Genomic DNA, 27969 nt, shown 5'->3' on the forward strand with positions numbered 1-27969 from the left:
AGATCGGCACCACTATTTTGAAATGCCTGATGAGGCATGGAACTTTATACAGACCGAAAGGTTGGACTCAAATTGAGGGTTTGTTGTGGGGGGATGTGTACTGTATTTACCGTGTTTGGGGAATGTTCTTTTTGTTTGAGTGCTGGGTGGGGATGGGTGAATGGATTTGATGTGGGGGCTGTGGGAGAGTGTGGGTGTCGGTGTTGGAGGGGCAGGGTCCCACAGAGGAAGAGGTGGGGTGGAGGCCCGGGGATGGGGAGTTGGGGTAAGGCCTCAAAAAGGAGCTGCGCCAGAGGGGGCGGAGCCTGTTCAGGAAAGCGCGGGCTTTTTCCCGCGTTAGGGAAGGATGGGGGCGGGGCCGGGGGGGAAGGGCGGTGCTGGAGAGGAGTGCACACTGACTGCCAAGGGGTGGGGGGATTCTCACACCGGGGGGGTCGATGAAATGGAGGGAGAGGCCGGGGTCAGCAGCAGTCAGCTGACTTACGGGAGCGTCATGGGGGGAGCAAAATGGCAAGATGAGGATCTAGCGGGGGGGGGAGGGGGGGAACTGTGTTGCTGCTGCATTGGCCAAAAGGGAGTTGGAAGTAGGAGAGATAGTCGGGGCGGGGGTCCGCCGCCAGGGGGACTGGAGGGTGCGGGAGGCGCGGGCACGTGGCTGGCCTAGAAAAGGAGATGGCTAGTCGGCAGGGGGGGGTGGGCGAGTAGCCCCCCCCGATCCAGCTAATAACTTGGAATGTGAGGAGCCTGAACGGGCCGGTCAAGAGGGCCCAGGTGTTCGCGCACTTAAAGGGACTGAAGGCAGACGTGGTTATGCTCCAGGAGACACATCTGAAGGTGGCAGACCAGATTAGGCTGAGAAAGGGATGGGGAGAGCAGGTCTTTCATTCAGGGCTAGATGCGAAGAACAGAGGGGTTGCAATACTGGTGGGGAAGCGGGTGTCGTTCGAGGCACTGAATATTGTAGTGGATAATGGAGGTCGATATGTGATGGTGAGTGGTAGGTTGCAGGGGGTGCGGGTGGTACTGATGAACGTATATGCCCCGAATTGGGATGATGCCTGATTTATGAAACACATGCTGGGTAGGATTCCGGATCTGGAGGTAGGAAGCTTGATAATGGGGGGGGGGATTTCAACACGGCGCTGGACCCAGCACTGGGCCGTTCTAGGTCCAGGATGTGTAAGAGGCTGGCTGCGGCCAAGGTGCTCAGGGGGTTTATGGACCAGATGGGGGGAGTGGATCCATGGAGGTTTGCCAGGCCGCTGGCCAGGGAATTTTCCTTCTTTTCCCACGTCCATGGAGCCTACTCCCGGATAGGTTTTTCATTTTGAGTAGGGCGCTAATCCCGAAAGTGGAGGTAACGGAATATTCGGCCATAGCCATCTCAGACCATGTCCCGCATTGGGTGGAGCTGGAGTTGGGGAGGAGAGGGACCAGCGCCCGCTGTGGCGCCTCGATGTGGGACTGTTGGCGGATGAGGGGGTGTGCGGGCAGATGCGGGGGTGTATTGAAAGATATTTGGAGGCCAACGACAACGGGGAGGTGCGTGGGGGGGGGGGGGGGGGGTTGAATGCGGTGGTCAGGGGAGAGCTAATCTCCATTAGGGCCCACAGGGAGAAGAGCGAGGGGAGGGAGAGGTTGGTGGGGGAGATTCTAAAGGTAGGCAGGAGGTATGCAGCGGCCCCCGAGGAAGGGCTACTTAGGGAGCGACGGAACCTGCAGACGGAATTCGACCTGTTGACCATGTGGAAAGCAGAGGCACAGTGGAGGAAAGCGCAGGGGGCGATGTATGAGTATGGGGAGAAGGCGAGTCGGATGCTGGCACATCAGCTTTGTAAGAGGGAGGCAGCGAGGGAGATTGGTGGAGTTAAGGATAATGGGGGGAATACGGTGCGGAGTGCGGTGAGAATAAACAAGGTATTTAGGGACTTCTATGGGGATCTGTACAGGTCTGAGCCCCCAGCGGGGAGGAGGGGATGCGACGATTCCTGGATCAGCTGAGGTTCTCGAGGGTGGAGGAGGAGGAGGTGGCTGGTTTGGGGGCGCCGATTGGGCTGGAGGAGCTGGTTAATGGATTGGGGAGCATGCAGGTGGGGAAGGCCCCGGGGCCGGATGGGTTCCCGGTTGAATTCTACAGAAAATACGTGGACCTGCTGGGCCCGTTGCTAGTGAGGACTTTTAATAAGGCGAGGGAGGGGGGACCCTGCCCCCGACAATGTCCAGGGCGCTGATATCTTTGATCTTGAAGCGGGACAAGGATCCATTGCAATGTGGGTCGTATAGACCGATCTCGCTCCTCAATGTTGACGCTAAGTTGCTGGCGAAGGTGCTGGCTACGAGAATTGAGGACTGTGTCCCGGGGGTGATTCATGAGGACCAGACGGGATTTGTGAAGGGTAGGCAGCTAAACACAAATGTGTGGAGGCTCCTCAATGTGATTATGATGCCCTCGGTGGAGGGGGAAGCGGAGGTAGTGGCAGCTATGGACGCGGAGAAGGCCTTTGATTGGGTGGAGTGGGAGTATCTTTGGGAAGTGTTGCGGAGGTTTGGGTTCGGGGAGGGGTTCATCAGTTGGGTCAGGCTGCTATATAGAGCCCCAGTGGCGAGTGTGGCTACGAACCGGCGGAGGTCGGAGTACTTTCGGCTGTACCAGGGGGACAAGGCAGGGTTGCCCCTTATCCCCCTTGTTGTTTGCATTGGCAATTGAGCCATTGGCCATGGCACTGAGGGAGTCCAGGAAATGGAGGGGATTGGTCCGTGGGGGGGAGGAACACCGGGTGTCATTGCATGCCAACGACCTGTTGTTGTATGGGGCGGATCCAATGGAGGGGATGGCGGAGGTCATGAGGATCCTTCGGGAGTTTGGGGACTTTTCGGGGTATAAACTCAATGTAGGGAAGAGTGAGCTCTTTGTGGTGCATTCAGGGGACCAGGGAAGGGGGATAGACGAGCTACCGCTGAAGAGGGCGGAAAGGAGCTTTCGGTACCTAGGGATCCAAGTAGCTAGGAGTTGGGGGGCCCTGCACAAGCTCAATTTGACGTGGTTGCTGAAGCAGATGGAGGAGGATTTTAAAAGATGGGATCTGCTGCCACTCTCACTAGCGAGTAGGGTGCAGTCGGTCTAAACGACAGTCCTCCCGAGGTTTCTCTTTGTGTTCCAGTGCCTTCCCATTGTGATCCCCAAGGCCTTTTTCAAATGGGTAAGCAGGAGCATCATGGGATTTGTGTGGGCGAATAAGACCCTGAGGGTGAAAAGGGTGTTTCTGGAGCGTAGCAGGGACGGGGGGACGCTGGCGCTACCGAATTTGTGTGGCTATTATTGGGCAGCCAATGTGGCGATGATCCGTAAGTGGGTAATGGAGAGAGAGGGGGAGGCTAGAGATGGCGTCCTGTGTGGGCACGAGCCTGAGGGCGCTGGTGACGGCACCGTTGCCGTTCTCGCCGACAAGGTACACCACGAGTCCGGTGATGGCGGCGGCGCTGAAGATCTGGGGGCAGTGGAGGCGACACAGGGGTGAGGTGGGAGCCTTGGTTTGGTACCCGATTCGGGAGAATCATCGGTTCGTCCCGGGAAAGATGGATGGGGGGTTTCGGAGCTGGCATCGGGCAGGGATTAGAAGAATGGGGGACCTGTTCATCGATGGGACGTTTGCGAGCCTAGGGGCGCTGGAGGAGAAGTTCGGGCTACCTCCGGGAAACGCTTTCAGGTACATGCAAGTGAGGGCGTTTGTGAGGCGGCAGGTGAGGGAATTACCGCTGCTTCCGGCACGTGGGATTCAGGACAGGGTGACTTTGGGTGTATGGGTTGGAGAAGGCAAGGTTTCGGTGATTTACCAGGAGCTGAAGAAAGAGGAGGAGGCCTCGGTGGAGGATTTAAAGGGCAAGTGGGAGGAGGAGCTTGGGGAGGAGATAGATGAGGGTCTGTGGGTTCTTTGGGGTGGAGGACAGATGTGGGAGGTGCTCGGGGAGCCCGGCAAATTAAGTCCATATGTTCTGGTCGTGCCTGGCGCTGGATGGGTTTTGGAAGGGTTTTGCGAGGACTATGTCCAAGGTGGTGAACGCCCGGGTCAAACCGAGCTGGGGATTCGCATTATTTGGGGTATCGGACGAGTCGGGAGTGCAGGGGGTGAAAGAGGCCGGTCTTCTGGCCTTTGCGTCCCTGGTAGCCCGGCAGAGGATTTTGCTACTATGGAAAGATGCGAAGCCCCCTAGTGTGGAAGCTTGAATCAATGACATGGCAGGGTTCATCAAGCTGGAGAGGATAAAGTTTGCCTTGCAAGGGTCTGTGCAAGGGTTCTCCAGGCGGTGGCAACCGTTCCTAGACTATCTCATGGGGTGTTAGGAGGAGGTCAGCAGCAGCCCAAGGGGGGGGGGGGTTCTTTTGAGGCGGCGTTTGGGTGAGGTTGGGTTTTTTTCCCCCTATTTGTGTTTTTAAATGTTATATGGGGGGTTATTGTATATGGGGGAAATCCAATGTATAATTTCTGATTGTTGTGTTCTTGCTTCTTTCTTTTTGTTGGGGGGGGGGTTTTGTTGAAAATTTGTTGAAAAATTTGAATAAATTTTTTTTAAAAAAAGAAAATGGAGTCACAGGTGCACAGGGTGGTGAAGAAGGCATTTGGCATGCTTGGTTTCATTGGTCAGACATTAAATACAGGAATTCGGACGTTTCAAAAGCACTCTTGGCCAGCCTCCCAAGTTCTACCCTCCTTAAACTTGAAAGTCTTCCAAAACTCTGCTACCCACGTCCTAACTCACCACCCCACCACCCATGTCCTTGCTGACCTGCTCGCTAGTCTATGCTGGCTCCCGGTTAAGCAACACCTCAATTTCAAAATTCCCATCCTTGTTATCTTGGGTCTCGTCGCTCTTCATCTCTGTAATCTCCTTCAGACCAACAATGCTTTGCTAATTATGGCCTCTTGGGCATCCCTGATTTTAGTCACTGCTCCTTTCAGCTACCTGAACTGAGGATTTCCCTACCTGAGCCTCAACATGTCTTTAAGATAGTTTTCTCTTTTAAGACACTCGTTAAAACCTACCTCTTTGACCAAGCTTTTGGCAATATGCCCAATATCACCTTATGTGGCTGGGTGCTATGGTAGCTATCTGAAGAAAGGATGCTTTATTATATGTTAAAGATGCTATACAAGTTGGCAGGATGTGACTAGTGGAGTCATACAGTTTTACAGCACAGCAAGAGGCCCATCATGTTTGCGCTGGCTATCAAGCACTTATCCATTCTAATCCTATTGTCACTTGGTCCGTAGCCTTGTCCATAGGCGGACTTAAACGTTATAAAAAATGTACTTTATTTAAATATGTGTAAAAACAGCAACATATAAAATACACATTCCATACAATCCTAGTCCACAGTTTGTACAAGTTTTCCCCTTTTATTCCCTCCCTCCTCCTCTCCCCTCCACCCCTCCGCGCGTTGAACAATTCCTCAAACAGCGTCATGAACAACACCCACTGCATCTCGAAGCCCTCCGCTGACCCCGTCAACTCGAACATTAATCCTCTCCAACCAGAGAAAGCCGTACATATCCTCCAGCCAAGCTACAATTTAACAGGATCCTTTGCTAGGCAATCAGAGAGTGAAGGCCACAACATCGGCCCCCTGTCCCTCCAGAAACCCCGGCACTTCTGATACCCCCAAAATCGCCACCTTCGGTCCAACTTGGCCACCCCCACTATCTTAAATAGCATCCCAAACACTGCCCCAATATCTCTCCAGCTTCTCGCAACCCCAGAACATCGACGCATGATTCACCAGCCCCCGCCCACACTTCTCACCCCCCCGGAAGAACCCACTCCTCCTCCCCCGAGGGACTTACACCTTTTGGGGCCCCACGCTGTCCCTTTTGCAACACCCCAACGTCACGACCCGCCCCCAATGACATCAATGCCCTCCTGATCCACCCACCCTCAGTTCACACAATGCAGTGCACAGAAACACAAAATCACTGCTTAACCGATGACAACTGGTGCACCACTTTAGCTGGGGACAACAGATCGAACCGTGTCTGCAGTTCCTTTCTACTGGCTAAAAGCTCACGGGTGGGATTTTGCAAGTACTTGCCATCAACTCCAAAATGTCATTTACCAGCCACTGGCACTCCTCCCTTGCCTCCCTCTCGACTTGCACCTTATATGAGATTATCTCTCCTCTCACCACCTCTTTCAAAGCCTCTCATAACACCGACAACGAAACCTCTCCATTTTTATTAAATCCCACACCAATTACCCTCGCCATCTTCACATAAAACCCAAGGCTGCTAGCAACCCTGCGTCCAAACTCCGTGCTGGCTGCCTCGCTGGACCCCGCTCCAAGACAACATCCACAAGGTATGGGGCATGGTCTGAGATGACGATTGCCGAGTATTCCGCCCTCCTCATCCCCGCCAACAAGGACGTCCTGATAAAGAAATTGAGCTGTGAGCACGTTATGTACTGGAGAAAAGAAAAAATATTCTATGCCCCCCGGGATTCAGAAACCTTCATGGGTCTTCCCCCCCCCCCCCCCATCTCATGCACACTATCAACAACTTTGCCCCCCCCCCCCCCGCCCCGCCCCACGAAGGGGCAATAGGTGGGGCTTCGAATGATTCACTTTCGGGTTCAAAACTGTATTCATTCCCCCCCAGAATCGACTGATGTGTATCCACAGCAGGAAAGGTCGCGAACATCTTCTTCATGAAACCAACATCATCCCACTTAGGGGCACACACGTGAACCAACACCACCGACCTGCCCTCCAAAGTACCTGTAACTATCACGCATCTGCCCCTCTGATCTGTCACCACCTTCTCCATCTGTAACCGCACTCTCTTGTTAATCAGTATTGCTACCTCCCGGGCTCTGAAGCCTGAGTGAAACAACTGACTTACCCAGCCCTTACAAAGCCTTATCTGGGCTTCCACCCGCAAATGGGTTTCCTGCAGCAGCACCACATCGGTCCTCAAACCCTTCAAGGGGGCGAAAACTCTCACCCGCTTTATCAGCACTCCAGATACCCACACATTGCACGCTACGATCCGTACCGGGGGTCTATCACCCCCTCCTCTGCTTATTGGCCATGTCCATTGCGAGGGATAATCCTATCCCTCCATCCGATTCCTAAAGCCAGAGCCCACCCAAGATGGCCCCCAGTCTCATGCAACAAATGGGGCCAAAAACCACCCCAGTCACTGTCAACCAACTGCCCTTCCCCCATCTCAGAAACGCCCCAAAACTTCCTCTTGAAATGGCTCCTCTAGCACTGCTACCTCATGGCGCCAAGGATCCGGGTTCGATCCCGGCCCTGGGTCATTGTCCGGGTGGAGTTTATACATTCTCCCAGTCTCATCCCCACAACCCAAAGATATTCAGGGTAGATGGATTTTTCATGCTAAATTGCCCCTTAATTGGAATTTATTTTGAACGAAATGGCTCCTCTCTTCAATCCCCCCATCCCCCCACCTTTCACACCATCTAGGCAAGTCGATACCTGACTGCCCAGGTTTGGCCGTCTTCAGCCCTTACCCCACCTCGCTCCCATTGACTAGCCAAATCCAGTTTGCTGGTGAAGTGATCCCCGCCCAAGACCCCACTCCCCACATCCACAATAAAGGAATTGCAAGCAAACATCCCATCCACCTCAAGTATTGAAACTCCCCTGCCCCCTAGCTCAACCTGAAACTGCCACTCTCCTCCCCTCCCCCTGCCTGTACACATTCTCCAAACCAAGACAACCCCGGAGTGGAGAAAGACCACCCACAACAAGTAGAAACACCCCAAACTAAATGTTACTTTAACACAAATGTATGTACAAAGAAATTAAAGAGAACAAATAGCGGAACATATCAAATTCATCCTAACCACCACAACAAAGTTACAACGGCCATCTCAGTTCAGTCCCAGTCTTTCGGCCTTTATGAACGCCTCCGCCTCCTCTGCCGTCTCAAAATAATGGTCCCTGGAGTTATGCATGATCCTCAGCGATGCTGGGTAGACCAGCCTAAATCGCACTCCACTCCTGAAAAGCGCTGCATCACCCTGTTAAAGGCCACAAGCCTTCTCGCTAACTCCACTGTGACTTCCTGGGATATACAAATACCGTTGCCTTCCCACCTCACCTCTCGATTCTGCTTCAGCTCTTGGTGGCTCATTCGCCCGTGGCGTTGGCTGGAGCGACCAGTGGGCCCTATCCAGATCAAAAGGTGGGAGGGGGGGGGGGTGTATTCACCTCCGCCCCCCTCCCCCAACAACTTCACGAACCTCTTCGAAAAATACTCAGTTGGCCTCGGGCCCTCCACCCTCTTAGGCAGCCCCACGATTCTGAGGTTCTGCTGTCACGATCTGTTCTCCACGTCCTTAACCTGGCCCTCAGGCCCTTATTTTTTCACCACCTCCAGCAACTCTGCTTCCAGCGAGGCGAACTGGTCACTGTGTCGCAATAGTGCTTCCTCCACCGCCTTCAGTGTCCCTGATGCACTATTAATTCCTACAAAGATGTGTGGTCTCCTGTAGCTGCTCCCAGAATGGGAGCAGCTCCAGTGAGCACACCCATTTATATGCCGCCTATTGGGTGGAGCCAGCAGGCGGGGATTTACCCATGTACCTCTAGTACAGGAGTCTTACCCTACTACATCTAATATACAGTTAGTAGTGACTACCACATTCACCCCATGTTAAAAAAAGAGTTCGGCGGGGATGGTCGAAAAATTTACAAGTTCAGGCAAAATTTACAAGTTCAGGCAAAATTTACAAGTTCAGTCGGTCGGGGGCCTTGATCCTCCGCTGTGATCGCCTTGGTCCCGGTGGTGATGCGGGCGCCGACTTGGTCACCTGTGACTCCGGGAGCGTGTTTTCCTCATAGGCATACTGCGGGTTCGCGAGCAGTAGTTGTACTCTTTCGACCAACGGGTCCGCCTTATGGGTCCACACGTGTTTGCGAAGGAGGACGGGTCTAGGAGTGGCCAGCCATGTTGGGAGCGAAACCCCAGAGGTGAACGTCCTGGGGAAGACAAGGAGTCATTCATGGGGGGATTTGTTAGTTGCAGTGCAGAGGAGTGATTGGATGAAGTGGAGCGCGTCGGGGAGGACATCCTGCCAACGGGAGACTGGGAGAGTTTTCGACCGTAGGGCCAGCAGGACGGCCTTCCAGACCGTCCCATTCTCCCTCTCCACCTGCCCGTTTCCCCGGGGGTTGTAGCTGGTCGTCCTGCTTGAGGCAATGCCCTTGCTGAGCAGGAACTGAAGCAGCTCATCGCTCATAAAGGAGGATCCCCGGTCGCTGTGGACGTAAGCGGGGAAACCGAACAGGGCGAAGATGCTGTTGAGTGCTTTAATGACCGTGACAGAAGTCATATCGGGGCATGGGATGGCGAAAGGAAACCAGGAGTACTCATCGACCACGTTCAGGAAGTACGTGTTTCGGTCGGCGGAGAGGTGGGGCCCTTTGAAGTCCATGCTGAGGCGTTCAAAGGGGCGGGAGGCCTTCACAAGGTGCGCGCGATCTGGCAGGTAGAAATGCGGTTTGCACTCCGCGCAGACCTGGCAGTCTCTGGTGACAGTCCTGACCTCCTCAATGGAGTAGGGCAGGTGGCGGGCCTTTATGAAGTGGAAGAACCGGGTGACCCCCAGGTGACAGAGACCATCGTGTAGGGCCCGGAATCGGTCCACTTGTGCGCTGGCACATGTACCTCGGGATAGGGTATCGGGGGGCTCGTTGAGCTTCCCGGGGCGATACAAAATCTCGTAATTATAGGTGGAGAGCTCGATACTCCACCTCAAGATCTTATCGTTTTTGATCTTGCCCCGCTGTGTATTATTGAACATGAAGGCAACGACCGTGGGTCAGTGAGGAGAGTGAATTTCCTGCCGGCCAGGTAATGCCTCCAATGCCGCACAGCTTCCACGATGGCTTGGACTTCCTTTTTGACAGAGAAGTGCTGAATTTCGGAGGCATGGAGGGTGCGGGAAAAGAATGCCATGGGCCTGCCTGCCTGGTTGAGGGTGGCGGCCAGAGCTACGTCCGATGCATCGCTCTCATCCTGAAAAGGGAGGGACTCGTCGACCGCGTGCATCGTGGCCTTTATGCGGTTAAAGGCCTGGCAGGCCTCAGCCGTCAGGGGAAAAACTGTGGAGTGAATGAGTGGGCGGGCCTTGTCCGCATAGTTAGGGACCCACTGGGCATAATAGGAGAAAAACCCCAGGCATCGTTTCAGGGCCTTGGGGCAGTGGGGGAGGGGGAGTCCCATGAGGGGGCGCATGCGGTCGGGGTCGGGCCCTAGAACTCCATTTTCCACAACATAGCCAAGGATGGCTAAGCGGTTGGTGCGGAACACGCACTTCTCCTTATTGTATGTGAGATTAAGGAGTTTGGCGGTGTGGAGAAATTTGTGAATATTAGCGTCGTGGTCCTGCTGATCGTGGCCGCAGATGGTGACGTTGTCTAGGTACAGGAAGGTGGCCCGCAGTCCGTACCGGTCAACCATTTGGTCCATCTCACGTTGGAAGACCAAGTTAGTGACGCCGAAGGGAACTCTAAGGAAATGATAGATTTGGCCATCTGCTTCGAACGCAGTGTATTGGCGGTCCTCCTTGTGGATGGGGAACTGGTGGTAGGCAGATTTCAGGTCCACTGTGGAAAAGACCCGGTACTGTGCAATCTGATTGACATATCAGATATGCGTGGGAGTGAGTGCCCGTCGAGATGCGTGTACCGATTGATGGTCTGACTGTAGTCAATGACCATCTTGTGTTTCTCCCCAGTCTTTACTACTACCACTTGGGCTCTACAGGGGTTGTTGCTGATCTCAATGATGCCTTCCTGCAGAAGCCGCTGGACCTCCGACCCGATGAAGGTCCTGTCCTGGGCACTGTACCACCTGCTCCTGGTGGCGACGGGTTTGCAATCCGGGGTGAGGTTTGCAAACAAGGAAGGTGGATCGACCTTAAGGGTCGTGAGGCCGCATACGGTGAGGGGGGTAGGGGTCCGCCAAATTTTAAAGTTAAGCTTTGGACGTTGCATTGAAAGTCCAGCCCGAGTAACAGGGCAGTGCAGAGGTTGGGGAGGACGTAGTTGCTAAACTCTACGCCCTGGACGGTGAGGGTCGCGATGCAGTAGGATTTCCATGGAATGGGATCCGGAGGCCAGGGAGTTCTCTGGGTAACGGGGTGTACCGCGAGGTAGCAGCGCCTTATCGTATTGGGGTGGATGAAGCTTTCCGTGCTCCCAGAGTCAAAAAGGCAGGAAGTCTTATGCCCATCGATTTTCACCGTTGTCGTTGCGGTTGCGAGGTTGTGAGGCCGGGACTGCTCGAGGGTGATCGAGGCGAGCTGCGGCTGATGCTGGTAGGCCCCGGGCTGGTCAGTGGTGGTGGCAGGTGATGAGCGGCCAGACGAACTTCCCGACGAGCAGGGGTCCTGAGGCGCCGTCCAAAATGACGCCGAAGATGGCGGCGCCCACAGGGCGCACATGGTGGGCGGCATTAAAGATAGCGGCACCCACGGGCCGCATGTGGCCTGCTGGGAAGAAGATGGCAGCACCCACGGGCCGCACGTGGTCTGCGGGGACGAAGGTGGCGGCGCCCACGGGTCGCACATGGAGGGTGTAGGAACGCTGGGCCTAGAAACTGCGGTGATCGACCAGGTCTGGCACACAGCAGCAAAATGTCCCTTGTTTCCACAGTCCTTGCAGGTTGCGCTCCGCGCCAGGCAGTGCTGCCGGGGTGTTTGGTCTGCTCACAGAAGTAGCATTTGGGCGCCGTGGGGTTGGCTGGCTGCCACGCGGTGCAGGCTTGCGGTGGGCTGGGGTCGGTAGCTGGTGGGACCCACGATGTCCACGAGGGTACCGTGCGGTCGGGGGCATACGACTGGACATTACGAGAGGCCACTGTTAGCGAGTTCGCGAGCTGCCTGGTTCCTGCAAGGTCAAGCGTACCCTGTTCCAATAGGCACTGGCGGATGTACGCCGACCCCATGCCCGTAACAAAAGCGCCTCTGATTAAAAGTTCTGTATGCTCGACTGCCGAAACTGCCTGGCCGTCACAGTTCCTCGCCAGGATGTGCAGGGCACGCCAGAAATCGTCTAGGGACTCACCTAGACTCTCGTGGACAGGAGGTGCCTGGCATAGAGTTTGTTAACCGGCCTAACGTAATGTCCTTTCAGGAGCTCCATTGCTTCAGGGTAAGTGGGCGCATCCCGGATGAGAGGAGAAATGTCAGGGCTCACCTTGAATAAAGGACCTGGAGCTTCTGTGCGTCCGAGGGTTGGTCAGCCGATGTTCGGAGGTAGCTTTCGAAGCAGGCTAGCCAGTGGTCAAAGGCGGACGTGGCATTGGCTGCTTGAGGGTGCAGCTGTAGGCGATCAGGCTTGATGCGAAGTTCCATCGTTTTAATATCTTTGCTCAATAAATTGATGCACTATCAATTACTACAAAGATGAGAGTAGTGAATAATCGAGGCCTTATTGAGCAAAGATGTGTGGCCTCCTGTAGCTGCTAACAGAATGGGAGCAGCTCCAGTGAGCACACACATTTATACGCCGCCTACTGGGCGGAGCTAGCAGGCAGGGATTTACCCATGTACCTCTAGTACAGGAGTCTTACCGTACTACATCTAATATGCAGTTAATGGTGACTATCACAGTCTCACCATGCTCCCGCACCGTCTTCGATGGTCCAAGAGCCTCCTTGATCGGGGACAGCGAGTCCTCCACCGATTTCTTAAGAGTGCCCTTTAACTCCCTCCCGTGCAGCTCAAAATCTTGACAATTTGCAGCTCAACCTCCACAGCCATCATCTCGGTGTATCCACTGTAATGGGCGCAGCCCCACCTGGCGAGCTTGCTCCTGGCATCTTTCCTCCAACAGAACTCTGCACTATGGTCGACTCTGCCGGAGGACTAGCATTCGTTCCCTTTCTCCCAATATTCTTTCTTTGAAATTTCGACATCTTCTAGTGCCCACAACTGTTTTAGAAGAAGTTTACATCCAAGTACACCCAAAGAAACTGGGTGAAAAGGGGCAAAAACCGTGGACTCTAGAAGGAGCCACCCAAAGTGCGACCTCCATCTACAGGTCGTCATCAGATGTCTCTAGGGACAGATCTTTTAGATGTCCTTGCTTCACCAGTTGTTTGCAATCCATGGCGACTTAGATGCCTTTTCTTCTGCACTTTTTCTTCACAAAATCAGCAATAACTTCATGATAGGTAAAATCGTGTAAGGATGCATTTCCAATTGTCGGTTTTGCTAAACTTGTCAATTGTTCCTGACTCATCATAATTCTACCTAGGAGGGGACTTCCGGGTGCGGCGATGACCAGCTAAGTCGCACGTTTCGGCAGCTCCCGGTGGAACGGACTTTTGGGCTCTTAATAAGAGCCCCAACAGCAATTTTAACGACTAGAAGCACTGTGCGGTAAACCAGAAGGGAATCCCCCCTGGAAACGGATGGAAAAAGGAGAGGGAAGTGGCCAGATTGCAGTGGATCCTTTGGAGCAGCGGCAAGGAAGGCAAGCAAGAACCAAGATGGCGACGGAAGGTGGCTGTTTAACATGGGGCCCTGAACAACAAGAGTTTTTGAAATGTTGCGTGGAAGAACTTAAAAAGGAAATGAAGAAGGAGCTGTTGGCCCCGATATTACAGGCGATCGAAGGGCTAAAGGATGAGCAAAAGACCCAGGAGCGGGAGCTTCGGGTCGTGAAGGCAAAGGCTGCCGAGAACGAGGACGATATACAGGGCCTGGTGGTGAAGACGGAGATGCACGAGGCACACCATAAACGATGTGTGGAAAGACTGGAGGTGCTGGAGAATAACGCGAGGAGGAATAATTTAAGGATTCTTGGTCTTCCTGAAGGTGCAGAAGGAGCAGACGTCGGGGCATATGTGAGCACGATGCTGCACTCGTTAATGGGAGCGGAGGCCGCGGCGGGTCCGCTGGAGGTGGAGGGAGCATACCGAGTGATGACGCGAGGACCGAGAGCAGGAGAAATTCCTAGAGCCATAGTGGTGAGATTCCTCCGTTTTAAGGACAAAGAGATGGTCCTTAGATGGGCAAAGAAAACTCGGAGCAGTAGGTGGGAGAACGCGGTGATCCGCGTATATCAAGACTGGAGTGCGGGACTTCCGGGTGCGGCGATGACCAGCTGAGTCGCACGTTTCGGCAGCTCCCGGTGAAACGGACTTTTGGGCTCTTGAGAGGAGCCCCAACGGCAATTTTGACGGCTAAAAACACTGTGCGGTAAACCAGAAGGGAATCCCCCCTGGATACGGATGAAAAAAGGAGGAGAAAGTGGCCGGATTGCAGTGGATCCTTTAGAACAGCGGCAAGGAAGGCAAGCAAAAACCAAGATGGCGTCGGAAGGTGGCAGTTTAACATGGAGCCCTGAACAACAAGAGTTCTTGAAATGCTGTGTGGAAGAGCTCAAAAAGGAAATGAAGAAAGAGCTGTTGGCCCCGATACTACAGGCGATCGAAGGGCTAAAGGAGGAACAAAAGACCCAGGAGCGGGAGCTTCGGGTCGTGAAGGCAAAGGCAGCCGAGAATGAGGACGACATACAGGGTCTGGTGGTGAAGACGGAGACGCATGAGGCACATCAGAAACGATGTGTGGAAAGGTTGGAGGCACTGGAGAACAACGCAAGGAGGAACAACCTGAGGATTCTTGGTCTTCCTGAAGGTGTGGAGGGAGCTGCCGTCGGGGCATATGTGAGCACGATGCTGCACTCGTTAATGGGAGCGGAGGCCCCGGCGGGTCCGTTGGAGGTGGAGGGAGCATACCGAGTGATGGCGCGAGGGCCGAGAGCAGGGGAAATTCCCAGAGCCATAGTGGTGAGATTCCTCCGTTTTAAGGATAGAGAAATGGTCCTTAGATGGGCAAAGAAAATTCGGAGCAGTAAATGGGAGAACGCGGTGATCCGCGTTTATCAAGACTGGAGTGCGGAGGTGGCGAGAAGGAGGGCGAGCTTTAATCGGGCCAAGGCGGTGCTTCATAAAAAGAAGATAAAATTTGGAATGCTGCAACCGGCAAGACTGTGGGTCACATATCGAGGGAGGCACCACTACTTTGAGACGGCGGATGAAGTGTGGACTTTTATTGTGGAAGAAAAACTGGAATGAGCGGGTTATTAAAAAGAACGTTTGAACAAAGTGGTGGGGCGAATGTGGGGGGCAAAGAGGGGGGTTAAAAAGGGGGGAAAGAGGAGTTTATGTACTAATCCTGCGATGTGTAACTTTTTTCTCTTCCACAGGTGGTGATGGGGGGAGGAGGGGAGGTGGAGGAGATGGGGCGTTGGCCATTGGGGGCAGGGCCAAGGGAGAAGCGCGGGCTTGGTTCCCGCGCTATGATAATCATGGCGGGAATAGAGAAGCAGGAAGGAGGGGGCGTCGCACGGTGCGAGCCGAGGTCATGGGGGGAAGCCGAGGTCGGCCAGAGTTTGCTGACTTCTGGGAGCAACATGGGGGGAGTAATTACGCTAGCGGGGGATCTAGCGGGGGGGGGGGTGGTGGGAGGGGGGAATTACTGGGTTGCTGCTGCTGGGGTGAGGGGGGAGCTGGTATGGGAGGGGATGGGCGGGGGGGCACCGCCTGGGGGAGATACAGCTGCGTGGGAACCGGGTGAGGAGCTGGAAAAAGGTGATGGCTAATCGACAAGGGGGGGGGGGGTAGGAAGCCCCCCAACCCGGCTGATCACGTGGAACGTGAGAGGGCTGAACGGGCCGATAAAGAGGGCACGGGTACTCGCACACCTTAAGAAACTTAAGACAGATGTGGTTATGTTACAGGAAACGCACCTGAAACTGATAGACCAGGTTAGGCTACGCAAAGGATGGGTGGGGCAGGTGTTCCATTCGGGGCTAGATGCGAAAAACAGGGGGGTGGCTATATTAGTGGGGAAGCGGGTAATGTTCGAGGCAAAGACTATAGTGGCGGATAACGGGGGCAGATACGTGATGGTGAGTGGCAAACTACAGGGGGAGACGGTGGTTTTGGTAAACGTATATGCCCCGAACTGGGATGATGCCAATTTTATGAAGCGGATGCTAGGACGCATTCCGGACCTAGAGATGGGAAAGCTGATAATGGGGGGAGATTTTAATACGGTGTTGGAACCAGGGCCGGATAGGTCGAAGCCCAGGACTGGAAGGAGGCCGGCAGCAGCCAAGGTACTTAAAGATTTTATGGAGCAGATGGGAGGTGTAGACCCGTGGAGATTTAGCAGACCTAGGAGTAAGGAGTTCTCGTTTTTCTCCTATGTCCATAAAGTCTACTCGCGAATAGACTTTTTTGTGCTGGGAAGGGCGTTGATCCGGAAGGTGAGGGGAACGGAGTATACGGCTATAGCCATTTCGGATCACGCTCCACACTGGGTAGACTTGGAGATAGGGGAGGAAACAGGAGGGCGCCCACCCTGGAGAATGGACATGGGACTAATGGCAGATGAGGGGGTGTGTCTAAGGGTGAGGGGGTGCATTGAAAAGTACTTGGAACTCAATGATAATGGGGAGGTCCAGGTGGGAGTGGTATGGGAGGCGTTGAAGGCAGTGGTTAGAGGGGAGCTGATATCAATAAGGGCATATAAAGGGGAGCAGGAGAGTAAGGAACGGGAGCGGTTGCTGCAAGAACTTTTGAGGGTGGACAGACAATATGCGGAAGCACCGGAGGAGGGACTGTACAGGGAAAGGCAAAGGCTACATGTCGAATTTGACTTGCTGACTACGGGCACTGCAGAGGCACAATGGAGGAAGGCACAGGGTGTACAGTTCGAATATGGGGAGAAGGCGAGCAGGTTGCTGGCACACCAATTGAGGAAAAGGGGAGCAGCGAGGGAAATAGGGGGAGTGAGGGATGAGGAAGGAGAGATGGAGCGGGGAGCGGAGAGAGTGAATGGAGTGTTCAAGACATTTTATAAAAAATTATATGAAGCTCAACCCCCGGATGGGAGGGAGAGAATGATGGGCTTCTTGGATCGGCTGGAATTTCCCAAGGTGGAAGAGCAGGAAAGGGTGGGACTGGGAGCACAGATCGAGGTAGAAGAAGTGGTGAAAGGAATTAGGAGCATGCAGGCGGGAAAGGCCCCGGGACCGGATGGATTCCCAGTCGAATTCTATAGAAAATATGTGGACTTGCTCGCCCCGGTATTGACGAGGACCTTTAATGAGGGAAAGGAAAGGGGACAACTGCCCCCGACTATGTCTGAAGCAACGATATTGCTTCTCTTAAAGAAGGAAAAGGACCCGCTACAATGCGGGTCCTATAGACCTATTTCCCTCCTAAATGTAGATGCCAAGATCCTGGCCAAGGTAATGGCAATGAGAATAGAGGAATGTGTCCCGGGGGTGGTCCACGAGGACCAAACTGGGTTTGTGAAGGGGAGACAGCTAAACACGAATATACGGAGGCTGTTAGGGGTAATGATGATGGCCCCACCAGAGGGGGAAACGGAGATAGTAGTGGCGATGGATGCCGAGAAAGCATTTGATAGAGTGGAGTGGGAATATTTGTGGGAGGTGTTGAGGAGATTTGGTTTTGGAGAGGGGTATGTTAGATGGGTGCAGCTGTTGTATAGGGCCCCGATGGCGAGCGTGGTCACGAATGGACGGGGATCTGCATATTTTCGGCTCCATAGAGGGACAAGGCAGGGATGCCCTCTGTCCCCATTATTGTTTGCACTGGCGATTGAGCCCCTGGCTATAGCGTTGAGGGGTTCCAAGAAGTGGAGGGGAGTACTTAGAGGAGGAGAAGAACACCGGGTATCTTTGTATGCGGACGATTTGCTACTATACGTGGCAGACCCGGCGGAGGGGATGCCAGAAATAATGCGGATACTTGGGGAGTTTGGGGATTTTTCAGGGTATAAATTGAACATGGGGAAAAGTGAGTTGTTTGTGGTGCATCCAGGGGAGCAGAGTAGAGAAATAGAGGACCTACCGTTGAGGAAGGTAACAGGGGACTTTCGTTACCTGGGGATCCAGATAGCCAAGAATTGGGGCACATTGCATAGGTTAAATTTAACGCGGTTGGTGGAACAAATGGAGGAGGATTTTAAGAGATGGGATATGGTATCCCTGTCACTGGCAGGGAGGGTGCAGGCGGTTAAGATGGTGGTCCTCCCGAGATTCCTCTTTGTGTTTCAGTGCCTCCCGGTGGTGATCACGAAGGCTTTTTTTAAAAGGATTGAAAAGAGCATCATGGGTTTTGTGTGGGCCGGGAAGACCCCGAGAGTGAGGAAGGGATTCTTACAGCGTAGCAGTGATAGGGGGGGGCTGGCACTACCGAGCCTAAGTGAGTATTATTGGGCCGCCAACATCTCAATGGTATGTAAGTGGATGGGAGAAGAGGAGGGAGCGGCGTGGAAGAGATTGGAGAAGGCGTCCTGTAGGGGGACTTGCCTACAAGCCATGGTGACGGCGCCGTTGCCGTTCTCACCGAAGAAATACACCACAAGCCCGGTGGTGGTGGCTACTCTGAAAATTTGGGGGCAATGGAGACGGCATAGGGGAAAGACGGGAGCCTCGGTGTGGTCCCCGATAAGAAATAATCATAGGTTTGCTCCGGGGAGAATGGATGGGGGATTTGGAACATGGCAAAGAGCAGGAGTAACACAATTGAGAGATCTGTTTGTAGATGGGACGTTTGCGAGTCTGGGAGCGCTGACCGAAAAATATGGGTTGCCCCAAGGGAATGCATTTCGGTATATGCAACTGAGGGCTTTTGCGAGGCAACAGGTGAGGGAATTCCCGCAGCTCCCGACACAGGAGGTGCAGGACAGAGTGATCTCAAAGACATGGGTCGGGGACGGTAAGGTGTCAGACATATATAGGGAGATGAGAGACGAGGGGGAGATTATGGTAGACGAGCTGAAAGGGAAATGGGAAGAAGAGCTGGGGGAGGAGATTGAGGAGGGGCTGTGGGCTGATGCCCTAAGTAGGGTAAACTCATCGTCCTCGTGTGCCAGGTTAAGCCTGATACAATTTAAGGTGTTACACAGGGCGCATATGACTGGAGCACGGCTCAGTAAATTTTTTGGAGTAGAGGATAGGTGTGCGAGATGCTCGAGAAGCCCAGCGAATCACACCCACATGTTCTGGTCATGTCCGGCACTACAGGGGTTTTGGGTGGGGGTGACAAAGGTGCTTTCGAAGGTGGTGGGGGTCCAGGTCGAACCAAGCTGGGGGTTGGCTATATTCGGTGTTGCAGAAGAGCCGGGAGTGCAGGAGGCGAAAGAGGCTGATGTTTTGGCCTTTGCGTCCCTAGTAGCCCGGCGCAGGATACTGTTGATGTGGAAGGAAGCCAAGCCCCCGGGTGTGGAGACCTGGATAAATGACATGGCAGGGTTTATAAAGCTGTAACGGATGAAGTTCGTCCTAAGGGGATCGGCTCAAGGGTTCACCAGGCGGTGGCAACCGTTCGTCGAATACCTCACAGAAAGATAGAGGGAATGGAAAAGAAGAAGACAGCAGCAGCAGCCCGGGGGGGGGGGGGGGGGGGGGGGGGGGAGGGACCAGAGGGATTCTCAGGGATGTTAATATATAAGTATAATATGTATAGGTTGTTGTTATAGATAATTGTATATTGGACTGTTAAAACATATTTTTGGAGAATATTTATCTGGGACAAGGCAGTTGCCATTTAGTTTTGTTTTTGTTTATATATTATTTATTTGTTTATAAAACTGGCCATTGTTATTTATATTGTTATATTACTGTGTAAAGGATACACAATGTACTGTGATGGTTGGCCAAAAATTTTCAATAAAATATTTTTTTAAAAAAAATAATAATTCTACCTAGGCCTGCTCTCCCACCCTCCTCTCTAACCCTGTAACCCCACCTAACCGTTGGACACTAATTTTTAGCATGGCTTGGTGTTTTCTTGTATTGATTTACTGTTGTCATACTGTTTTTGTATTTTATAACAAATGACTTAGAATAAAGAAACATAAGTTTGTTGACCGCACTAAGTAACACAGTAAGTAGTATATCTGGGAGCAGAACGTTGCTAAAGTAGCACAATGGTTAACACAGTTGCTTCACAGCTCCAGGGTCCCAGTTTCGATTCCAGACTTGGGTCACTGTCTGTGTGGAGTCTGCATGCTCTCCCCTGTCTGTGCGGAGTCTTCACGCTCTCCCCATGTCTGTGTGGGTTTCCTCCGGGTGCTCTGGTTTCCTTCCACAGTCCAAAGATGTGCAGGTTAGGTAGATTGACCATGATAAATTGCCCTTCGTGTCCAAAAAGGTTAGTTGGGGTTACTGGGTTACGGGGATAGGGAGAAGGCGTGGGCTTAAGTAGGGTACTCTTTCCGAGAGCCAGTGCAGGCTTGATGGGCTGAATGGCCTCCTTCTGCACTGTAAATTATTTAAAAAAATAAATTTAAGAGTACCCAATTATTTTTTTCCAATTAAGGGGCAATTTAGTGTGGCCAATCCACGTAACCTGCACATCTTTGGGTTGTGGGGGTGAAACCCATGGACACGGGGAGAATGTGCAAACTCCACACAGACAGTGACCCAGAGCCGGGATTTGAACCAGGGTCCTCAGCGCCACTAGCCACTACAGCACTCCAGCACTGTAAATTCTATGAATATTGATGTTTGGAAGTGAGTGGACCAAACTGTGGCAGATGGCATTCAGTGTGGGGAGGACATGTACCTTGGGAAGGTGGATCAGAGTCTGTGTTAATGATGAGAGGCGAGCAGCAGACAGACACATTCAGAGGTTCCTAGCACAGGTGGCCTTTGACTGCCCTCCTTGCGCTCTCATGGTAACCGGCACCGCGCGACCGTCTCCAAGGAAACCGCTCAGCCCCGCCCCGCCCAGCCTCCAGGAGCGGCCCATTGGGCCAAGGCGCCGCGGGCCGCACGCTCAACCTGTGATTGGTCGGCGCGGCCGTCAGTCAGGCGCGGCGCCGATGGTTTGAGTTGGAATTTGGCGGCGCGGCGCGGGCCCTGAGCTGGAGAAGATGGCGGCCCCGAGGAGGGAGTAACGGCAGCGGGCCCTGAGCTGGAGAAGATGGCGGCCCCGAGGAGGGAGTAACGGCAGCGGGGCCAGGTAGGCCGGTACCGGGAGGACCCCCCCCCCCCCCCCGGCCGGATGGGCAGCCAGAGGCTTCACTGAAAAACTGGGTCAGGGCTCCAGCCTGCCTCTGTAACAGAGGGGAGGAGTGGGAACTTTACCAGCCCCAGCTCCCCACCGGTCTGAGCTCTCCCATCCCCACCTCTGGTGTCTGTGTTGATTAACCCACCTCTAGACTGGTGCCCCCTCCACTTCCCTGGACACTTTCCTACCCTGGAAATGCTCCCTTGGCCACTGAGACTCATCTAGGCTCGAAACGTGAGCTCCCTTCTCTCTCCACAGATGCTGTCAGACCTGCTGAGATTGTCCAGCATTTTCTGTTTTTGTTACAGATGCCAGTCGATGTCAGGACAGGCTGAAGGCACTGGATCCTGCAAAGGCTGTGGGCCCTGACAATATTCCAACAATAGTAAGCTTGTGCTTCAGAGCTTGCTGTTCCCCCTAGCCAAGCTGTGCTAGTACTGCTGCAACACTGGCATTTACCCGACAATGTGGAAAATTGCCTGGGTATGTCCTGTGCACAAGAAACGGGACAAATTCAAAATGGCCAATTACTGTTCCATCGGTCTACTCTCAATCATCAGTAAAGTGATGGCAGGGGTCATCAACAGTGCTGTCAAGTGCCTGCTTAGCAATAACCTGCTCACTGATGCTCAGTTTGGGTTCTGTCAGGGCCATTAATCTCCTTACTTCTTTACAGGAGGTATTGGAATTGGTAATTGGAGGTAACTCCTCAAAACTGAAGTCAATGGGAATTGGGGGAAAACCTGGCACAAAGGTGATGCACGATCAATGACCACTAAAGCGAGGTTGTAGTCCAACTGAAGACTTTAATAAGCTAGATGTTTCCCCAGCAGCTCAGGTACAGAATGAGGGCTGCTGGGGTGGCACGGGTTCTTATACCCCGCCTATCAGGGAGGAGCTATTGTACACTCTAGCCAATAGAAAGCATACAGTTTCCACCAATGGTGCTTTAGCCTTTCAGGTACCGTAATACCTATAATACCACATTCACCCCCCTGTTTTAAAAAAAAGAGTCCGGCAGGGGTGGTGGCCAGAAACTACAAAACATAACAACATGGTATAATTAGTTATGGAGGTACCGTAATACCTCCGTACAGTGTTTAGTAACTATTTACAAGTCTGGTAGCTATGTTCATTTGATGGTATATATTTACAGATTACAGTTAAAATGAAGCAATCAGTCGATCGGGGGCCAAGGTCGTCCTCTGTGATCGTCGGAGCCTCAGTGGTGAGTCCGGTGGAGGCTCGGGCGTCTGTGACTCCGGGAGCGTGGCTTCGATCTCCATGGCAGTTTCGTCACCCCTAGGCGCGCTGGTGGGGAAAATGGCTGACCTGGGAAGGGAGCGCCTGCGGGGGGCGTTGGTGGATGGGTGGGTGGGCCTAGACGGGTGCGGTGGAAGGGCCTAGACGGGTGCGGTGGAAGGACCGATCCTTCTGTAAGGTGCTGCGGTGGAGGGGAGGGTGGGACTGGTGGCGCCAGGTCCCGTAGGGAGACCATATCTTGTCGGCTGTCGGGGTACGCCACGTAGGCGTACTGGGGATTAGCATGGAGCAGGTGGACCCTCTTGACCAATGGGTCCGACTTGTGCGCCAGCACGTGTTTTCGGAGCAGGATGGGTCCGGGTGCTGCCAGCCAGGCCGGGAGCGAGGTCCCAGAGGAGGACTCCCAAGGGAAGACAAGGAGACGTTCGTGAGGTGTCTGATTGGGGGTCGTACAGAGTAGTGAGGGAGTGGAGGGCATCCGGGAGGACTTCTTGCCAGCGGGAGACTGGGAGGTTCCTGGACCATAGGGCCAGTAGGATGGTCTTCCAGACCGTTCTGTTCTCCCTCTCTACCTGTCCGTTACCCCGGGGGTTGTAACATGTCGTCCTGCTCGAGGCGATGCCCTTGCTGAGCAGGAATTGACGCAGTTCGTCGCACATAAAGGAGGACCCCCTACCACTGTGTATGTAAGCGGGGAACCTGAACAGTGCAAAGATGCTATGGACGGTGGTGGCAGTCATAGAACAACAAAGAAATGTACAGCACAGGAACAGGCCCTTAGGCCCTCCAAGCCCGTGCCGACCATGCTGCCCGACTAAACTACAATCCTCTACACTTCCTGGGTCCGTATCCCTCTATTCCCATCCTATTCATGTATTTGTCAAGATGCCCCTTAAATGTCACTATCGTCCCTGCTTCCACCACCTCCTCCGGTAGCGAGTTCCAGGCACCCACTACCCTCTGCGTAAAAAAACTTGCCTCGTACATCTACTCTAAACCTTGCCCCTCTCACCTTAAACCTATGCCCCCTAGTAATTGACCCCTCTACCCTGGGGAAAAGCCTCTGACTATCCACTCTGTCTATACCCCTCATAATTTTGTAGACCTCTATCAGGTCTCCCCTCAACCTCCTTCGTTCCAGTGAGAACAAACCGAGTTTATTCAACTGCTCCTCATAGCTAATGCCCTCCATACCAGGCAACATTCTGGTAAATCTCTTCTGCACCCTCTCTAAAGCCTCCACATCCTTCTGGTAGTGTGGCGACCAGAATTGAACACTATACTCCAAGTGTGGCCTCCATGTCGGGGCAGGGAATGGCGAGTGGGAACCGGGAGTACTCGTCAATCACGTTCAGGAAGTACGTGTTGCGGTCGGTGGAGGGGAGGTGGCCTTTGAAGTGACATGCTGAGGCGTTCAAAGGGAAGGGAAGCCTTTATCAGGTGCGCTCTCTCTGGCCGGTAGAAGTGCGGTTTGCACTCCGCCCAGATTTGGCAGTCCCTGGTGGCAGTCCTGACCACCTCGATGGAGTAGGGCAGGTTCCGGGTCTTGACAAAATGGAAAAAGCGAGTGACCCCCGGGTGGCCGAGATCCTCATGGAGGGCTCGGAGGCGGTCCACTTGTGCGGTGGCACATGTGCCGCGGGACAGGGCATCAGGAGGCTTGTTTAGCTTCCCGGGACGATACAAGATCTCGTAGTTGTGGGTGGAGAGTTCGATCCTCCACCGCAAGATCTTGTCGTTTTTTATCTTGCCCCGCTGTGCATTATTGAACATGAAAGTGACCGACCTTTGGTCAGTGAGGAGAGTGAATCTCCTGCCGGCCAGGTAATGCCTCCAATGTCGCACGGCTTCTACTATGGCCTGGGACTCCTTTTCGACTGAGGAGTGGCGGATTTCAGAAGCATGGAGGGTACGGGAGAAGAAGGCCACGGGTCTACCCGCTTGGTTGAGGGTGGCCGCCAGAGCTACGTCGGACGCATCGCTCTCGACCTGGAAGGGGAGGGACTCGTCGATGGCGTGCATTGTGGCCTTTGCAATGTCTGCTTTGATGCGGCTGAAGGCCTGGCGGGCCTCTATCAACAGGGGAAAAGCTGTGGATTGGATCAGGGTACGGACCTTGTCTGCATAGTTGGAGACCCACTGGGCGTAGTAGCTAAAAAACCCTAGGCAGCATTTCAGGGCCTTGGAGCAGTGAGGGAGGGAGAACTCCATAAGGGGGCGCATGCGTTCAAGGTCGGGGCCTATAACTCCATTTCGCACTACGTAGCCGAGAATGGCTAGATGGTCGGTTCTAAACACCCATTTATCCATGTTAGGTTAAGGATTTTAGCGGTCTGGAGAAATTTTCGGAGGTTGGTGTCGTGGACCTGCTGGTCGTGGCCGCAGATGGTGACATTATCGAGATACGGGAATGTTGCCCGTAAACCGTACCGGTCAACCATTCGGTCCATCTCGCGCTGGAAGACCGAGACCCCGTTGGTGACACCAAAGGGAACCCTTAAGAAGTGATAGAGCCGCAAGTCTGCCTCGAAGGCATTGTATTTGCGGTCACTCGTGCGGATGGGGAGCTGGTGGCAGGCGGACTTGAGGTCCACCTTGGAGAAGACATTATAATTCACAATCCTGTTTACCAGGTCGGATATGCGGGGGAGAGGGTACGCGTCCAGCTGCGTAAACCTGTTGGTCTGACTGTAGTCGATGACCATCCTATGCTTCTCCCCGGTCTTCACCACCACTACTTGAGCTCTCCAGGGGCTGTTACTGGCTTCAATGACCCCTTCCCTCAGTAGCCTTTGGACGTCTGACCTAATAAAGATCCGCTCCTGGGCACTGTCGCGTCTGCTCCTGGTGGAGACAGGTTTGAAATCCGGGATGAGGTTCGCAAACAGGGAAGGCGGGTCAACCTTAAGGGTCGCGAGGCCGCAGACAGTAAGGGAGGGGTATAGGGCCGCCGAATTGAAAGGTCAGACTTTGAAGATTACACTGGAAGTCTAAACCCAGGAGTATCGTCGCGCAGAGGTGGGGAAGGACGTAGAGAATTAAATTTTTGAACTCCCTTCCCTGGACTGTGAGGTTTGCTACACAAAACCCCTTTATATCCACTGTGTGGGAACCGGAGGCCAGTGAGACTTTTTGATTAACAGGGTGGATGAGGAAGGAACAGCGCCTTACCGTGTCGGGGTGAATGAAGCTCTCCGTGCTCCCAGAGTCGATTAGGCAGGATGTCTCGTGCCCGTTGATGAAAACGGTTGTCGTAGCGGTTGGGAGTGTTCGAGGTCGAGACTGATCCAGAGTCACTGAGGCCAATCGCAGTAGTTGAGAGTTCTGTTCGGGCAGTGTGTGGTCGGCCGAGCTGGGGGTTCATCCAAGATGGCGTCTCCCATTGGTTGCACATGATCGGGGGTGCACAAAATGGCGGCGCTCATCCCTCCAACATGGCGTCCGCGGAACAAGATGGGGTCCGCACGTGGCCCGGGGATATGGAGGTGGCGGCGACTGCTGCCTGCACTGGGCCCATGGAGAAGTTTGTGGTTGCGTTCCGCATTCGCCGCTGGAGCCCGCGGCCACTGCTCGGGCCTGACATACCCCCAGGAAATGGCCCTTTTTGCCGCATCCCTTGCAGGTGGATATGTGGGCCGGGCAGCGCTGGCGGGGGTGCTTGGCCTGCCCGCAAAAGTAGCAGCAGGGCACCTCGGGGTTGCCAGGCCGCCTTGCAGCGCAGGTCTGTGGGGGAACAGGCAAAGTCTCGGGGTCGGCCGTGGCGGGGTTCCATGCTGCCCAGTGGGCTGCCGCGCGGTCGGGAACGTAGGCGCGGGCGTTCCTGGAGGCCACGTCCAGGGAACCTGCAAGGGCCTGTGCCCCCCTGAGACCCAGGGTGTCCTTCTCTGACAGGCGGTGGCGGATTTGTGACGAAAGCATACCTGCCACGAAAGCGTCCCGGACTAAGAGTTGCGTGAGGTTGCTCGCCGAAAAGTGCAGGCAGCCGCAGCTTCTTCCCAGCACCAGGAGTGCGCGGTAGAATTCCTCCAGCGATTTCCCCAGGGGTTTGTCGCCTTGTTGCAAGCAGGTGCTGGGCGTAGACCTGGTTTACCGGGCGAATATAGTGTCCTTTTAGCAGCTCAATTGCTGCATCGAAGCCTTCCGCTTCCTCGATGAGGGTGTAAATCTCCGTGCTCACCCTTGAGTGCAGGACGTGCAGTTTCTGCTCTCCCGTGGGTGCGTTTTCGGCCGTCTCGAGATACCCTTTAAAACACGCCAGCCAGTGCTTAAAGATTGCCGCTGAGTTCGCCGCGTAGGGCTAAGTTGCAGACACTCCGGCTTGATTCGAAGCTCCATCCTTTCTTCTTAAAATTCTAGCTTATTAAATTGATGCACGATCAATGACCACTAAAGCGAGGTTGTAGTCCAACTGAAGGCTTTAATAAGCTAGATGTTTCCCCAGCAGCTCGGGTACAGAATGAGGGCTGCTGGGTCGGCACGGGTTCTTATACCCCGCCTATCAGGGCGGAGCTATTATACACTCTAGCCAATAGAAAGCATACAGTTTCCACCAATGGTGCTTTAGCCTATCGGGTACCGTAATACCACAAAAGGAAAATGTTTGTGGTGGTTGGAGGTCAGTCGTTTCAATTCTAGGACATCACTGCCAGGGACCCAGGTTCAATTCTGCAGCTTTGGATGACTGTGGAGTTTGCACTTTTTCCTTGTGTCTGCATGGACTTCCTCCGAGTGCTCCGGTTTCCTCCCACAGTCCAAAGATGTGCAGGTTAGGTAGGTTGGCCATGCTAAATTGCTCCATAGTGTACAAAGCATGTAGGTTGCAGGAATAGGGTGGGGAGTGGGCTTTCAGAGGGTCGGTGCGGACGCAATGGGCCAAATGGCCTCCTTGTCCACAGTAGGGATTCAGTGATTAGTACCCCACCCACAAACATTCACTTCCTCCATCAGCAATGAACAGTGGCAGTCGTGTGTACAGCCTACAACATGCAATGCATTAACGTGCCCAGGCCCCTCGGGCAGCGCATTCCAAAACACGTATAACTGCTACCGCCTAGAAGGACGAGGGCTGTAAATACCTGGGAACACCACCACCTGCAAGTTCTCCTCCAAGTCACTCACCATCTCGATGTGAAATATACTGCCGTTCCTTCAATGTTGCTACATCAAAATCCTGGAACTCCTTCCCTTCCAGTACTGTGGGTGTACCTACATGTCAGGGACTACAACAGTTCAAGAATACAGCTCACCGCCACCTACTCAAGGGCAGCTACCTCACATAAATTAATTTTCAAAAATATGACTCCATACACCTGCCTTTAGCCCATATCCTTTTAATGTCTTTGGTTTACAAAAATCTATCAGTCTCGTTAAAATAGGTGATGACCTAGTGTTAATTGTCATTTCCATAATATGCTGGAAACATTAATACCCATTTGACTTGATTTTATCTCCAACAATAGTTCAGTTTCTAAATAAAACAGCTGGAATATGAGGACCACAGACCAAGTTGTCCCTTGTTTAATCACCAGTCTGTGATGAGTTGGCCAATCTTGGGGTATTAGTAGCAGTGCTGTTAATTAATGTCAGTGTCCTTGAACATTGAGAACAAAATTGAGTC

General features: G+C 53.6%; 1 protein-coding gene across 5 annotated transcripts in view; it reads left to right on the forward strand.

Moving 5' to 3' along the window:
• Positions 1-20890: 20890 nt before the first annotated feature.
• The window catches only part of pask (PAS domain containing serine/threonine kinase), a 103032-nt gene continuing 95953 nt past the window's right edge, over positions 20891-27969 (forward strand). For 2 of the 5 annotated variants that reach the window (XM_072474852.1, XM_072474853.1), the window contains exons 1-2: positions 20898-21041; positions 22246-22317. In XM_072474852.1, the coding sequence (XP_072330953.1) occupies positions 22258-22317 (60 nt within the window). In that variant the 5' untranslated portion in view covers positions 20898-21041; positions 22246-22257. Of the gene's footprint in view, positions 21042-22245; positions 22318-27969 lie in introns of all 5 variants that reach the window. The other 3 variants (XM_072474854.1, XM_072474855.1, XM_072474856.1) reach the window with 2 other exon arrangements.

This window comes from Scyliorhinus torazame, chromosome 14 (genome assembly GCF_047496885.1).
Source record: "Scyliorhinus torazame isolate Kashiwa2021f chromosome 14, sScyTor2.1, whole genome shotgun sequence".
In the NCBI taxonomy this organism is placed as follows: Eukaryota; Metazoa; Chordata; class Chondrichthyes; order Carcharhiniformes; family Scyliorhinidae; genus Scyliorhinus; species Scyliorhinus torazame.